Raw genomic sequence first — 13,557 nt, forward strand, 5'->3', positions numbered from 1 at the left:
ATCCATGCTGGGACAGTAGTGTCAGACTTTAAATAAAGGCCGACGGCAAACAAGGTAAATTGTGCATCGGCCTTATTGACTTTTTTATTTTACTAGGCAAGGCCTACTGAGCTATATAGCTCTTTGACTGGTAGGAACCTCCTGGTTACACCAGCCCACAGGGGATTATTGTGTCCGTCCGTCCGTCGTGCATCCAAAAATGGGAGGGGTGGGGCTGGGTGGAGAGGTGAGGGTGGGGAGGGGCTGGGTGGGGCTGGGTGGGTGGGGAGGGTGGGGCTGGGTGGGAGGGGTGGGGCTGGGTGGGGAGGGGCTGGTCACCCAGTGGTGCCCTTATAAAACTCAACGTTTAACCTACTCACACCAGCTTGTGCCCACCCTCACAGTCGGGCATATTTGCGGAATACACCACGCCGCCATTGACCCTGGCCATTGACCGAGCAACCCAACGTTACTACCAGCTCCCTCCACAGGAATGCGTTTCAGAAGTGAACTGGCCACAAATGAAAGCTCAAAGTGGCTTATAATGTGGACATTTATAGCAGCCAAATACTCTGAACGCATTATTCTGAATGTGGAGGGAAAAACCTGAGTACCCGGAGGGAAATCCACACGACCACGGGATGAACATGCAAACTCCAAATGTACAGGCGTCAGTGTCGAGATCGAACCCACAACCTCCTTCATACCAGGTGAGGGAGTTAGCATCACTCCACCACAGCGCCAATGTCGATTTACAGGCAGCCCTTTCAACATATCAAGGTCAAGCACATAATTAATGAGACATGTTAAGACTTATTTAATGGATGCTTTCAATGTTAGTGAATGGCTTATACACATCATGCTTGATCTGAATTCAAATGATCGTATTTAACCCTGGAGATCTTTGGCCAGTTTCATGTATTGCCCACAAATCTCATCGCTAATGTATTGAAAAAAATCACACCAATGTTGACATTGCAAACAATTAAGAAACTCATTAAGATGTGTCATCCGATTCGTCAAAATGTGAATGCAAAATGTGCACCTTATGTTTCTCATTCCAGGCTAGAGTTGCAAAAACGATAAGAGTAAATTGTGTCTATGCACTACTCACACATATCACAGCACTTCCAGTAAACTTTCTAAGTCAGCAGTTTGAAACTTTAATCCTTAAAGCCTTGGTCATTACACCAATACACTGCCTCCGATATCAGAGTGCGTGTGCGTAAATGCTTCTGATGGCTGCCAGGCCATGTGTTGTTGCTGGTGTATGTGTGTGTATTTTGCTGTTGCTGAAAACTTAAATACTGAGTTTCGTTGTTGCTTATGGACAACAGACTGTTTAGTTATTGGCTGACATGCTGGATGACATGCTGTGTGTGATTTGTTGTTGCTAATGGCTGACACGCTGTGTTAAGTTGTTGGCAAAGAATGTGTTTAGTTTTTGATAATGGTCAGCAGCCAGTTGCTTGAAGACTTGAGAGGCTGTGTGTTTAGTTGCTGCTGATGGCTGACACACTAAATGTTTAGTTGTTGCCTATGGCTGGCAGGCTGTAGCTGCGTGGTGGGGCCGTGACCCGACGTGGACGGACGACGCTCCCGGCTAGCGGTGGGCAGATGTAGTGCTGTGGTAGGTCTAGCAGCATGCTGCGCCGCCTGGCTTCTGTGTCTCCTGCTGGAAGGGAAACGTTGAGACATGCTGATCATCTCATCTCACGCACATACCAGATGGGGCCCCTCTCCTACAAAAATGAGTGTTGAATTCTTTAACTTAAAAAAAAAAATTTGCAGGTGGCCTGGTAGCTCAGCATGCTAATATCATTTCAAGAGCACTGAGCTGGAACCGCTGAATCTGGATTTCAGCCACCGATGAATAAACTGGCTTTTCAAGTGTCGCCAAGAGATGGTCTCAGCCCAGTCACAAAAAAAACTCTGCAAAGACTCATCAGATTAAATTAGTTTTTTCACTTGATTTGGCTTATTTCCACTTAAACACTAACATTTTCAGTTCGATATGCAACAGTCTTTGCAAGGTGTATCAAAAGTGTGCCACTTCTAAAGCTGTTCTGAATGCCATCCTCTTGATACAAGTTGGCACAATGCTAGCTGCAAGAGTAATGTGGAATTTTCTTCATATTATGATACCGAGAATATAACTGCAATGTAATTGTTATAAAAAATAAAGAAAACCCGTTTTCAATTTGAGAGCCTATTTTATACTCAGCGATCCTCCATGCCAGCGAGTTGCAGAGCATGGGTGGTGTTGCATTGTTAACTGACTATGCTTGTAGCATTGGGACACAAGATGTCTGAGCATTAATTATTCAGACAGCTGATGGACTCAATAAACGTTTTTCTTGTCACTTAGGGGCCATCCATTTAGTACGTACTCAACAATCTGTCAGAACTTGACCCCCCCCCCCCCCTCTGTACGTACGCGTACTTTTTACACCCCTCCCACACCTGCGTATGTACGCTTGACGCACCCCCCCCCCCCTCCGAATCCTATAGAATGGCCGATATTTAATCCATGCAGAAACGATCAAGGATTAATAATATTAATGTGTTTAAGCAAAGAGATAGTCCACCGCCGGACTATCTAACTCATGTGAAGGCCAATGTAGATAAATTATCGAGGCTTCACCCCTTCCCCCCTCTGTTTCCTATGCATACATTGTCAGTAGACCCCCCATACGCAAGCGTACGCATTTTGGTTAACCCCCCCCCCCCCCCATGCGTATGTACCAAATTGATGGCCCCTTATTAAACAGATGCCTTCACTTTTTTTTATTTGACTGAGTAACAACCCTTCTCAAACGACAAAGATACCCTGCAGTTGATCATGACCCAGATTGAGAAATGCTGGACTATAATATGCATAACCATTACCTTGAACAATAACGAACTCAGAATATGGCATATTGGTCTCTTTTGAAATCCAGTATATATTTCAGGGAAATACTGTACAGGGAAAGGGGAGTCTGGACCGCCCTACTCAACAGCCTACTGCCGCGACCCTCACCTGGACAAGCGGACTGAGAAACGAACACACTATATATTTCTAGGGTTTTAATGGTAATTGGTATTACTATTTTGCCAAGACAGGTGTACTGCAGCAGTCTTGCACTTTTCCCTCTATGGTCTCCACATGCCAGTGCAATCTGGTTTCTGCCAAGGCAAATCTACTAAGACCACTCTTCCATGTGTGGGTAGTGACATTCTTATCTCTTCAGAATGTGGGCCGTTCTAACTCATAGTTCTCATAGACGTTTTCAATGCTTTTGAAACCATAGACTACTCCATTCTCCTGAAGTGTCTCCATAATTATGAAGGCATCTTCGGCAAAGTTCTCTCGTGATCCCACTCTTATCTCTGATACAGCTCCTCCTATGTTTGCATACAATGACCAGTCTTCCTCTCAGAAATTCCTGAGCTATGGTGTACCACACAGCTGATAGTATCCTCAGCCACCAGCTGTTATAAATATATTTCCTCCCTCTTGGCACAATCATCTCCAGTTGTAATTTCGAGCATCATTAATTTGTATAATGATGTAGCCCAGCTCAACATCACCATTATCACTGTGAATCCAACCTCACTGTCGACTTCCACAGTCTCATCTGAGATTGATTTTAACTTTTACAACTAAATTGCCAAAACAGAAGTACAGTAAACCCTTAATATTCACGGGGGTACGGTCCTGGAGAACAGCGCAAAAATCTATTCCGCGAATATGAATACTTAAAACTTATGATAAATATAGTGTTGGGAGGCATAAGCATATTAGTTTCACGCTCCTCCGATTAACACAGTTGGCTACGTATGGTGCGAAAAAAGTTCAACATATATACATACAAATTCATAAAATGAAGGTATATATTAACAAATACTGTAAATATATTGTATTGTGTTAACTTACCTTTAATAAGGAACATAAACATTTAAAAGTGCAAATAGCAATGAACACATGAATATTATACGATATTACTTAAACTTACCTTTAAAGATGTCCCTTCCTCTTCGCTCAGGGGCCATGGTTATCAATAACGCAGTACATCATTCCAAAAAATGATAAAGCAAAGCACTTCGCTTGTAAACAGTGCGGCAGACGTGGGCACTTTCTGTGGGCACTTTCCATGGACAACGCAGCTCCCATGCCTCACTTCAGTCCAGTACTTCTAGTCGGGTAGTAGCGTGCTACAGCCGCCAATATTTAAAAAACTGCGCGAATTTCAAATAGCGCTACAACAAATACGCAAACCCTATATTATGAAACCCGCGAATATTAAGGGTTTGCTATACTCCTAAACTATCTCCCGAGCAATAAAGCTTTGCTGATATGCAATGCACAGCTTCACCTGTTTGCACAACCAGATCTTCACTGGTTTCTCCAAATGTCGACATTTGTTCATGAGCTTTCCTCTTCGCCTCCCGCGAAGCCTTCCAATTGAGGAGGAATTGGCGAGCACTCTCTTTGATCTCCTTTCCATCCAGGATGTCTGGGAAACACATCATCAACACAAACGGTGCCGCATCATGGTTTTCAGGAGACCATGTTGCAAATGTCCATAGAGGTGAGGCAAGGGAAATCTGTGCGGCCACCAATACATGCAAATGCATCTTATGTTTAAAATGTTAAAACGACAGTTCAGTGCATGTGTAGAGGTGTTACGGAAGGGCGAACAAACACACCAGGGGTGGTTATGGCCGCACGCCGAAGGATGCTTACATCCACGTCCGCACCGTTTAGTCTGGGGTGCTAAAACGGCGCTGGGATCCCCCACGGCCCCACCCCTCGGTGGGGGAGTTACTATATAAGGCTCGGGGTTCAGTGTTTAGCTTAAACCAGCGAAGAAAGAAGACCGGCTAGATAGGCCCTGGGACTCCCCTGGATCACCGACCAGGGAAAGCCAGTGGCGTGGCCCCGAGAGCCCAGAACCGATGTTCTTATAAGAGCCGGTCTGGGGACTCAGGGTGCCGTAATCCCAGCTTGACCAGAGCTGGGTCAGCTAGCCTCCCCTAGCTCTGTAGTGGAGGACCTGGGAGTAGGCTAGCCGGGACAGAGATTGTGGGATCTCCCTGTTAGGCGGGTGAAGGGGCCGATACCCCTTCGAGTGTCGTATACCTTGGCCTGTATATAGTGGAACGTTTAATAAATAAGTGTGCCTCCATCTACATCGTCCAAGTCTCCTTAAACCCACTACACATGAATCATCAATGGGATTTATCGTGTATACAAACACTTCCAACATATCATTGTGGACAAATAAAACATGTAAGGACTGCATTGGCAGTGGTGTACACGTACAAATATCACCACTTTCATGATTAACATCATCTTACAATACACATTTTTCAATTACAATGTGGTGAGTTTAAAAAAAATTCTAATCATGGACAAACATTCATAAAATTGCTACGGCTCAGTGTTTAAAAAAAAAAATCTGCTTCGTATCATTTCATTATTTCTATATGTTGAGGATGGTGTGTTGATATGAAAGCTTCCCCTTTCCAAGTAATTGCAGCTCACCCAGGGAAGCACTCATCATTATGACACGATCCCTGTACTTGGGCTTCTGGCAGAAGGGGTTCCCCGATAACTCCAGCCTCCAAAGCTTGGGCCAGCAAGTCAGTACGTCTGCCAGATCCTGCCACAGATTCACAGAAAATACTCACTTTGAATTACGCACATTTCAAGATAAAAAATAAAATTATGAGATTCCGTTGCCAGTGGAACACAAGTAAAATAAAACAAATTGAACACTTTTCTCATTAAAACGGCCTTATAACTGAATTTTTTTAATCTAATATTTAAAGCATTGGCCATCAACTATGAGGAAAGGGCATTGCCTGGAACGTTCGCCTATTATGCATTAAAAACAATCTGTGATAAGACAATGTTAATCATGAATATGATGAATGGCTCTACTTTTTAATATGTAAAACTAATGTGACTAAATCACGAATGTAAAGTAGTATTGAAACTTTATAACAAATGAATAAAAGTATCTCAACTCAAAGATTTTGGTCAAAATGGTTGCATTAAATGAGTTGATATTTTTGCTGTGAAAGGCTAGTGATTAACAACTGCAATAATTTAGTGAAAGAACATGCACTAAATAACATTAGTTGATCACTCCAATGGATCATAGGGGAAATATCTGTGCAGCAGTAAAGCAGTATTTAATTTAGTCTTCTCTGCACACTCTGGTTGCCTCTCACATGTAAACAAATACTCAGAAACCAATTGGCCACTAAACATGAAAATAAGCCCTGAAGCGTCAGCGAGGTTTCTTGGGTAATACGTGAACGATCACGACGATAGATCTCCGATGTCTTTTCGGGTTGTACCTCATGCTGTTTGACATTATGTCCAATATTTCACTCCACGTGCATGACGATTCTTCAGGAACTGAATTTAAGCTCCCACAACGTACATTCCGAAAACATATCAGAAGCTATACAACACAAACACAAAAATAAACGCAGCAGTATCATAACTACATTACACATTGAGCTGCAGGGGCATTACTGGAGCTTGGCTCCATGCCTCAGTCATGGTCATTTATGTCTGACAAATGCTCTGTGTGTTATCATTTTTATTATGATTTACCTGCAGGTCAGTGAGCTGGTTTTCACAGGCCATGAACTGCATCATGTGACTCAAGCAGGTCAGCTCCTGCAGCTCCTCCAGGCCATTGCCGCTCACGTTGAGGACACACAGGCTGCCCTGTAATGTGGGGCAAGGGAACCGAGATAGTGGCAATTATGGCAATTGTGACAAAAGCCAGAATAGGCTTCGAGTGTGACAGGGGTACCTGCAACAATTACCAGCACGTTGACCATTGCCCACAGAAACTCCCACTTATTTTTTTGTATTTGATACTATATATTTATTTCAACAATCATGCTAAACATATATAAAACAGATCTTGTCAAGGTGTACATTCTACGTTTGCTATCTTGTCCCATTGTCTGTTTCAGACAAGTCAGATTTCTCCTTTTCCATAATTACAGATATGGCATGGGACTGGGTGTGAAGTGAGGGAGAGAGGGGGTGTAAGTAGGTGGTCAATTGTCTCTTCTTTTAATTGCACTCTCCCACTCTCACAGCCCTATGTCAATCCACTGCTGGATGGTAGCCTCCCCCACACTGTATCGATCATGAGGGTTGTTTAACCATACTTTACCATGCTGATCAGCCCAGGTTTGACTCACTTTCAACTGATGTTAGCCGTGGCCAGAACTTGAACTCAGGTTCATGGTTTCATAGCCATGAATCAACCATTATACCACGCTGCTCCCCCTACTCTATCACGTTCCACACATCACAACATGGGCTGATGGAACATTATGCTATTCACAAAAGAGCCAAACTGCTTTCAACAAAATGTGTGCAAATCAAGACAAAATATCGGATATAAAATACGTTCTACCTGCATAAGATTGCTGAAGCAGCGTCTATTTAATTCCCAAAAATATTTTCCCATAACTTTTTTCTAGGGATGGCGTGAAGCAAAAAATTGGCAATGATGGAAATACGTCAGCAGTGGCAGACATAGTGATTCGGTGCTTCCGTTTGAGAGCTACGTATTCTGCTTCGAATATTCCGGTCTCAGGTGATGCATTCAGGTGAATGTGACAGCAGTGCTTTTTCCACCTGACACACAGCTTTCCATAAAAAAAAGACTCGTCAGGTGGGTGCCCAGCACTCTAGCGCATTATCACATGTTGCCTTCACGTTCCAGCCATCAATTTATCTAACTGCATGTATCACCAGAGACTGCAAAACCTTAGACAACATTTTAGCCTGCTAAAATCTGGCACTATGAGCTGCCGTCAATGATTCTTCATTTCTACTACCACTGGGAACCGGGCTCTACCGGTCCAGGAATGGCCCAGGAATGGCCGAATCCCCACGCGCTCATTGAGTTATGAGTCTCCAAGGGCTCAGCCTGTCCCGCTACGTTATCCCACCTCCCCCTTACCCACCATGGCCCATACAGGTGGAACGACTTGTCCCCTTGCCAATTTGCAGAATTGTGGTTCAAAGTCACGATGTGATTAAAATATTTTAAAAAATCACCTTGTTTTTACCATCTTGCATTGTTTTTCTGTCTTGTATGTAGTTTTGTTTACTTTGTTAGCCTAATCGTAGAATCATATAATTTGCTTATTTCCATAATATATAAAATAATACATTTGTTTATCAATCTTTATTGATAAAAAAATGCATCGTCACAGTTATTGGCGGAGGGATGGAGACCGGCATGTGCTCGTCACAAATGCATGTTTTTTAATTAAGTTTAACGTGGGCACAGCTGAAGTTGGATTACTATACTACATTTTGCATCACATACTTTGAACACGAACATTGGTGTTAAGTTGATGTGTCATCATGATGCGCATGTTTATTTCCATGTCGACTCCGTGACAGCACGACTGGCTCTTCAGCCGGCCTGGGCAAATGCGTGCGATTCGGATTGAGCAGGGAGCTTGGTGGCTCAGTTCCGGAGTTCCAGCTGCCAGGGCATGATCGTGTGGGTGCATAGGCCCTTGAGCCCAACCCTGCGCCCAACTGCACGATAGGGGCCCTTGAAGCTTTGGTAGAGCACAAACGCTGGGTGGCACTGTGGGCTTGACAATGCGACACTCACAGCCAAGGTCGACAGGCAGCGAGGATCAAACAGAAGCTTCTCCCCAGGTGGCAGGTGCTGGTTCTCCACATGTAGCTCTGTGAGCTCGCTCAACATCTCCACACCCTCCACCACGGAGATGGCATTGCCTCCAAGGTACCTGTGGTCCATGCCAGGATCAAACTGAAAGTGGCTCCGTGGCAGCGTGGACACAGCATTACGGATATAATTTTAATTTATCAAGCATTAAAATGTTACTGGATTAGAGTTTTATTTTATACCCTCCCATGTGCAACTCTTCTCCGAGTACTCTGGTTTCGTGTCCAATTTAAAAATGCTCAACATACAATTCATCAAACATTTCAAACAAGATCCTCATGAGTCTTCGTGTGCTTCTGAGAAAGTTAATGACGACTTTTATAGTAAATGGATAACTGGTCCAGTGTTGTGACCTATAGAAGTATAGCTTGGAAAGGTTGTTTTTAATGGCTTCTTTAATTCCAAAAAGATTTGTGTTGTGGCGATGACCAGGTCACCTGAAATGCAGCCAATCTTGTCAGTTCTTAGGAACCAAGCAAAGTTAGGCCTGGATAATGCTTGGATCGGAAACAGCCATGAAGAAAAGGTTATTATTATAGGCTGCAGGTTTACTAGCAGAGAACAGTAAAGATAAATTAATTGTTCTACTATACTTATGTGCTCCCACATCTACGACGTCGGGAAGCCCTCATCAGGTAGTGGATAGATAAAAGGGCTGTTTGTGCCTGGACATAATTAATACGATTAGAACATAACTAACTGTGCCTACACACTCTGTGAACAGTGTGATGCAGAGGTGTAAGAAGTTTATCGTCAGACGGCATACAGTTTGGAGAGGTGTCGCAGGCCGGTAAGGCCTTCCATGCGCTCCAGAGCATTGTTTTGCAGGTACAGGTGCGTCAGGTGACTTGCAAAGGCCAGGTTGGGCATGCGGCTCAGCCGGTTGTCATAGAGGTAGAGAACAGCAAGGTTGCGGCACGCCGACAAGTCCTCCTGGAGAACGGACGTCACATGCTTCAGCCAGCAGCGCTAACATAGGGTTAGATGGTGGTGATGTTGTTGGGATGGCAGTGATGTCGATGTGCCAATTGTGGTAGTTGGACTATGGTGATGTCTGTGGTAATATTGCTGGAGTTGGTAGTGATGGTGAGAGACACAGTTAAGTGATACTGTTAACGATATCCTTGGTAATATTGCTGATGTTGGTGGCAGTTTTATTTATGTTGGTAGTGATGTCGGTGGTTGTAGTTATATTACTGATGCTTACAGTAATTATGGTCGTCTTGTCGGTGGTAATGTTGGGATTGCTGTTACTGGTGAGTAAAGCTTACAATTGTACAAGTTTATTTTTGTTAAACCACGTGACAACTCAAGAGACCAGAATAGTCTTATTTACAAGTGTGACCCTGGGGCATTCATGTGCCAGTAGGGGGCGATTATTGCTTTGTAAATTCCAATTTAATAATTTGCAGGTAATGTTTTCAAATGTGGTAAATTTGTCTCTGATGCAGTCCATCGTGTGTGTACCAGGTCACGTGTTGTTCCCAGTGTCCAGTAAGGAGGCAGTGAGGTTCAGTCACCCAGGATTTTTATTTAATTATTTTTCCCATTCTATACATTTACTGTACAAGTTATATTTAACACTGTAGAAAATGTAGGGTAACATAAAACAAACGGAGGGGGTGTCAAATTACAAACCCGGAACAAAACTCAAGTTTTCCCATTTGCCTTTGAGTTTGCGGATCGTGGATTTCCCAATTGCGGCTATTTTCAAGAACGTAACCCCCGCGATGGGCAAGGGTTTGTTGCATTATGATTATTACACCCACAGTAATAATCAGGGCGGCCACTGGATTCGAACAGGGACAACAGATAGAGTGATAATGACTATGTGATAGTGATTATGATTGTATTCACGTTGATGTCGGTCGTTACGTTTCTGGTTTTGGCAGTCATACTTAGTTGCAACTGCGAACACGTTGGTGGTGATGTCTGTGGTGATGTTATTGATATTGGCGGAATTTTTAGTACTTGTAATATTTTTTCTGAGACCAGCACAGTGATGATGGTGCCGTGTACTGTGGTGGCAATACTGCTGACATAGCACCACATGCTCAATGTCCTTCTCTCCCAGGTGCAGGTGCGTCAGTCTGCCCAGGTAGAGTCCCAGGGGCTCTCCCCGCCTCCTGCGCACGTGTTGCTCGCTCCGGCCGATCAGCTCAGCTGTCAACCGCACCATGGTCCTGGAACCTACTCACTTTCAAAGGGAGAAGTGTGATCGAACAAGTGTCACCAGCAACCGTGACGACCACTCTCACTGAGCAAGCACGCAGATGTTAAAGGGCTGAGTGCCGGGGGATCATGTAGGTGCCCACTGGAGAGGTGCAACCTCAAGAACTGGTCAACCAAAACAACTATTAACGGTCTAGGGTTCAGACTCTAATTAGAGTTGGTGAAAGGAGAAGAGTTAAGTTTAGGGATAAATTGTAAATACGGTTTAATTTGGGATAGAGCTGAGTTTACGGATAAGCATTGCAATTAGAATTAGATGTTGTGCATAGGGATGGTTAGGGTTTATGGTGTTATAATTATCATATACTATACAGTACAATCATTGAACGATGTTATATTGAGAGGTACGGCACTGTTAAGTGGTAATGGTCGACTTTAATGAGATTCAGGGATACATTTAGACAGTGTTAAAGTAATGGTAAGGATGAGCGTAAATTATAAGAATGTAATTACGTTTAACTTCGAGACGGGTGTATTGTGTTAGGCAAATATGAATGGGAGTTGTAGACGAGGATTTATACAAGGATAAGACGGGGTTAAGGTCAGGGTTTGAGACAAGATTGGACAAGGTTATTGAAAAGTTTATAAATAAGGAGAGGAGCTGGGTTAGACGCAGGATTAGTAACAGGGCTAGGGTTATGGCGTTGGTAACAGTTTTAGACGGGTTTAGAGACAAGGTTAGGGAGAAGTCAGGGTGATGGAGAGTTAAGGTTGTCCGGTTAGATGTACAGAGGGTTAGGGTTTGCGAAAGTGGAGTTATGGAGCTTTGGATCAGAGTAAAAGTTATGGAGCTTTGGGTCACAGTCAAAGTTATGGAGCTTTGGGTCACAGTCAAAGTTATGGAGCTTTGGGTCATAGTCAAGGCTATGGAGCTTTGGGTCAGAGTCAAGGTTATGGAGTTTTGGGTCAGAGTCAAGGTTATGGAGCTTTGGGTCAGAGTCAAGGTTATGGAGCTTTGGGTCAGAGTCAAGGCTATGGAGTTTTGGGCCAAAGTCAAGGTTATAGAGTTTTGGGTCAAAGTCAAGGTTATAGAGTTTTGGGTCAAAGTCAAGGTTATGGAGCTTTGGGTCAAAGTCAAAGTTATGGAGCTTTGTGTCAGAGTCAAAGTTATGGAGTTTGCGTTAAGATAGGGTTTGAGTAATGGAATTAGAAAATCTTGATTTGAAGCTTTCGCGACTGCAAGTAATTCATACTCTCTGGTTCTTTCGGTAAAGCCACGTCGGTAGAAAAATAAAATAAAACAAAAAAAACAATCTCTGCACGACGTTTCGATCACAGCAAAAGCGGTCGTCCTCAGGCGGAAACAAATCGAATCCAGCACTTTAACAAAATAACCAAAGGGATGAGAAAATGTTTAGATACCGGTCTAAGGCTGTTGGTCAGTTTTATAAATAGGTTCAGGGATAGAGATAGAGTCAGAGAGTTACGAAGTAAGGGTTAGAGACGGGGTGGTGAGAGGGTTTTGTAAGAACTCAGGGGCGGATTTCGTGGATGCGACAAAGTCCACACAAAAAACAAAACCCCGAACCTTACACAGAGTCCACGGCTAACCCAGGTCGCACTTGCAAGAGAGTCTACCCCTCCTCGTATCTCGTCTTGATCCCCAAAACATCAACTTGAGCCCCCATGCCTCCTCTGATGAATCCCCATGCCTCTGAGGGCCCAGTGAAGAACTCCACGAAAACGCTGCCAGATCACTCGCAAGTCCAGCCCCAATCGCCTCGCACAAGCCGCTGGAACAGCCCCACGTAGCAGCAACAACAACAACAATCCAGTGTAAACAAGCAAGTAGTTTATCGCGATATAATTTAAATTCGGGTTGTTATACGAAGTTGTGAAGCCGCCGCCGCCGTCTCCGCGACTTTGAACCGGCGAAGACGCGGCCACTGCGCCGCCTTCTCAAGCGGCCGCACCAATCCGCGCGGCGCAAATAGCTCCAACCTTTGAAGCGTCTTGCGAGAAGAACAACAAAAACCCCGCCCGCTTTATTCGTAAGAATTATATTCCTTTTTAATACAAAAAAAACTATTTGGCTCTCGTCTATTTGGTAGTCATTCGGATTTTTTTTTTAACAATAACGAAATGAGTGAACCGGCCAGCGGAATGATACACTCCGGCAGGGGGGCGGGGCATCACCATAGCAACCGACGCGCAGCGACTCCGTGTAACAGCAACAAAACGAGACTTTTAAATCGCGTTATTTTAGCATTAACAGTTTTAAAAACAGCGTAACAACAAGTAAACCTTCGATTTGAAGCTTTCGTGACTGTAGGGATTCATTTTCTTGGTTCTTTTGGTAAAGTCATGTAGAAGGGAAAAAATAAAATAATAAAAATATAAAACAATTCTCACGACATTCTTGGTTCTTTCGGTAAAGTCACGTAGAAGGGAAAAAATAAAATAATAAAAATATAAAACAATTCTCACGACATTCTTGGTTCTTTCGGTAAAGTCACGTAGAAGGGAAAAAATAAAATAATAAAAATAAAACAATTCTCACAACATATTCTTGGTTCTTTCGGTAAAGTCACGTAGAAAGGAAATGATAAAATACTAAAAATAAAACATAATAAAATAAAATTCTCACGACGTTTCGATTGCAACACAAGCA

General features: G+C 43.5%; 1 protein-coding gene across 7 annotated transcripts; it reads right to left on the minus strand.

The window, feature by feature from the left end:
• Positions 1-772: 772 nt before the first annotated feature.
• On the minus strand, positions 773-13,061 carry PPP1R42 (protein phosphatase 1 regulatory subunit 42). 7 transcript variants are annotated; one of them, XM_061562585.1, is made up of 9 exons: positions 12,888-13,060; positions 12,480-12,679; positions 10,762-10,911; positions 9,481-9,647; positions 8,637-8,775; positions 6,593-6,709; positions 5,510-5,627; positions 4,338-4,478; positions 773-1,654 (listed from the first exon to the last, which is right to left on the minus strand). In XM_061562585.1, the coding sequence occupies exons 3-9, from the start codon at positions 10,891-10,893 to the stop codon at positions 1,506-1,508; spliced, it is 963 nt and encodes a 320-aa protein (XP_061418569.1). In that variant the 5' UTR covers positions 10,894-10,911; positions 12,480-12,679; positions 12,888-13,060; the 3' UTR covers positions 773-1,505. The 7 variants fall into 7 exon arrangements, with proteins under 7 accessions (XP_061418569.1, XP_061418573.1, XP_061418572.1 ...); XM_061562589.1 differs by lacking the exon at positions 12,480-12,679 and having other exon boundaries at positions 12,888-13,061; XM_061562588.1 differs by lacking the exon at positions 12,888-13,060 and having other exon boundaries at positions 10,762-10,904; positions 12,475-12,850.
• Between the last annotated feature and the right edge of the window lie 496 nt (positions 13,062-13,557).

Source organism: Lethenteron reissneri, chromosome 29 (genome assembly GCF_015708825.2).
Source record: "Lethenteron reissneri isolate LAM-NWPU_2019-01 chromosome 29, ASM1570882v1, whole genome shotgun sequence".
Taxonomy (NCBI): domain Eukaryota; kingdom Metazoa; phylum Chordata; class Hyperoartia; order Petromyzontiformes; family Petromyzontidae; genus Lethenteron; species Lethenteron reissneri.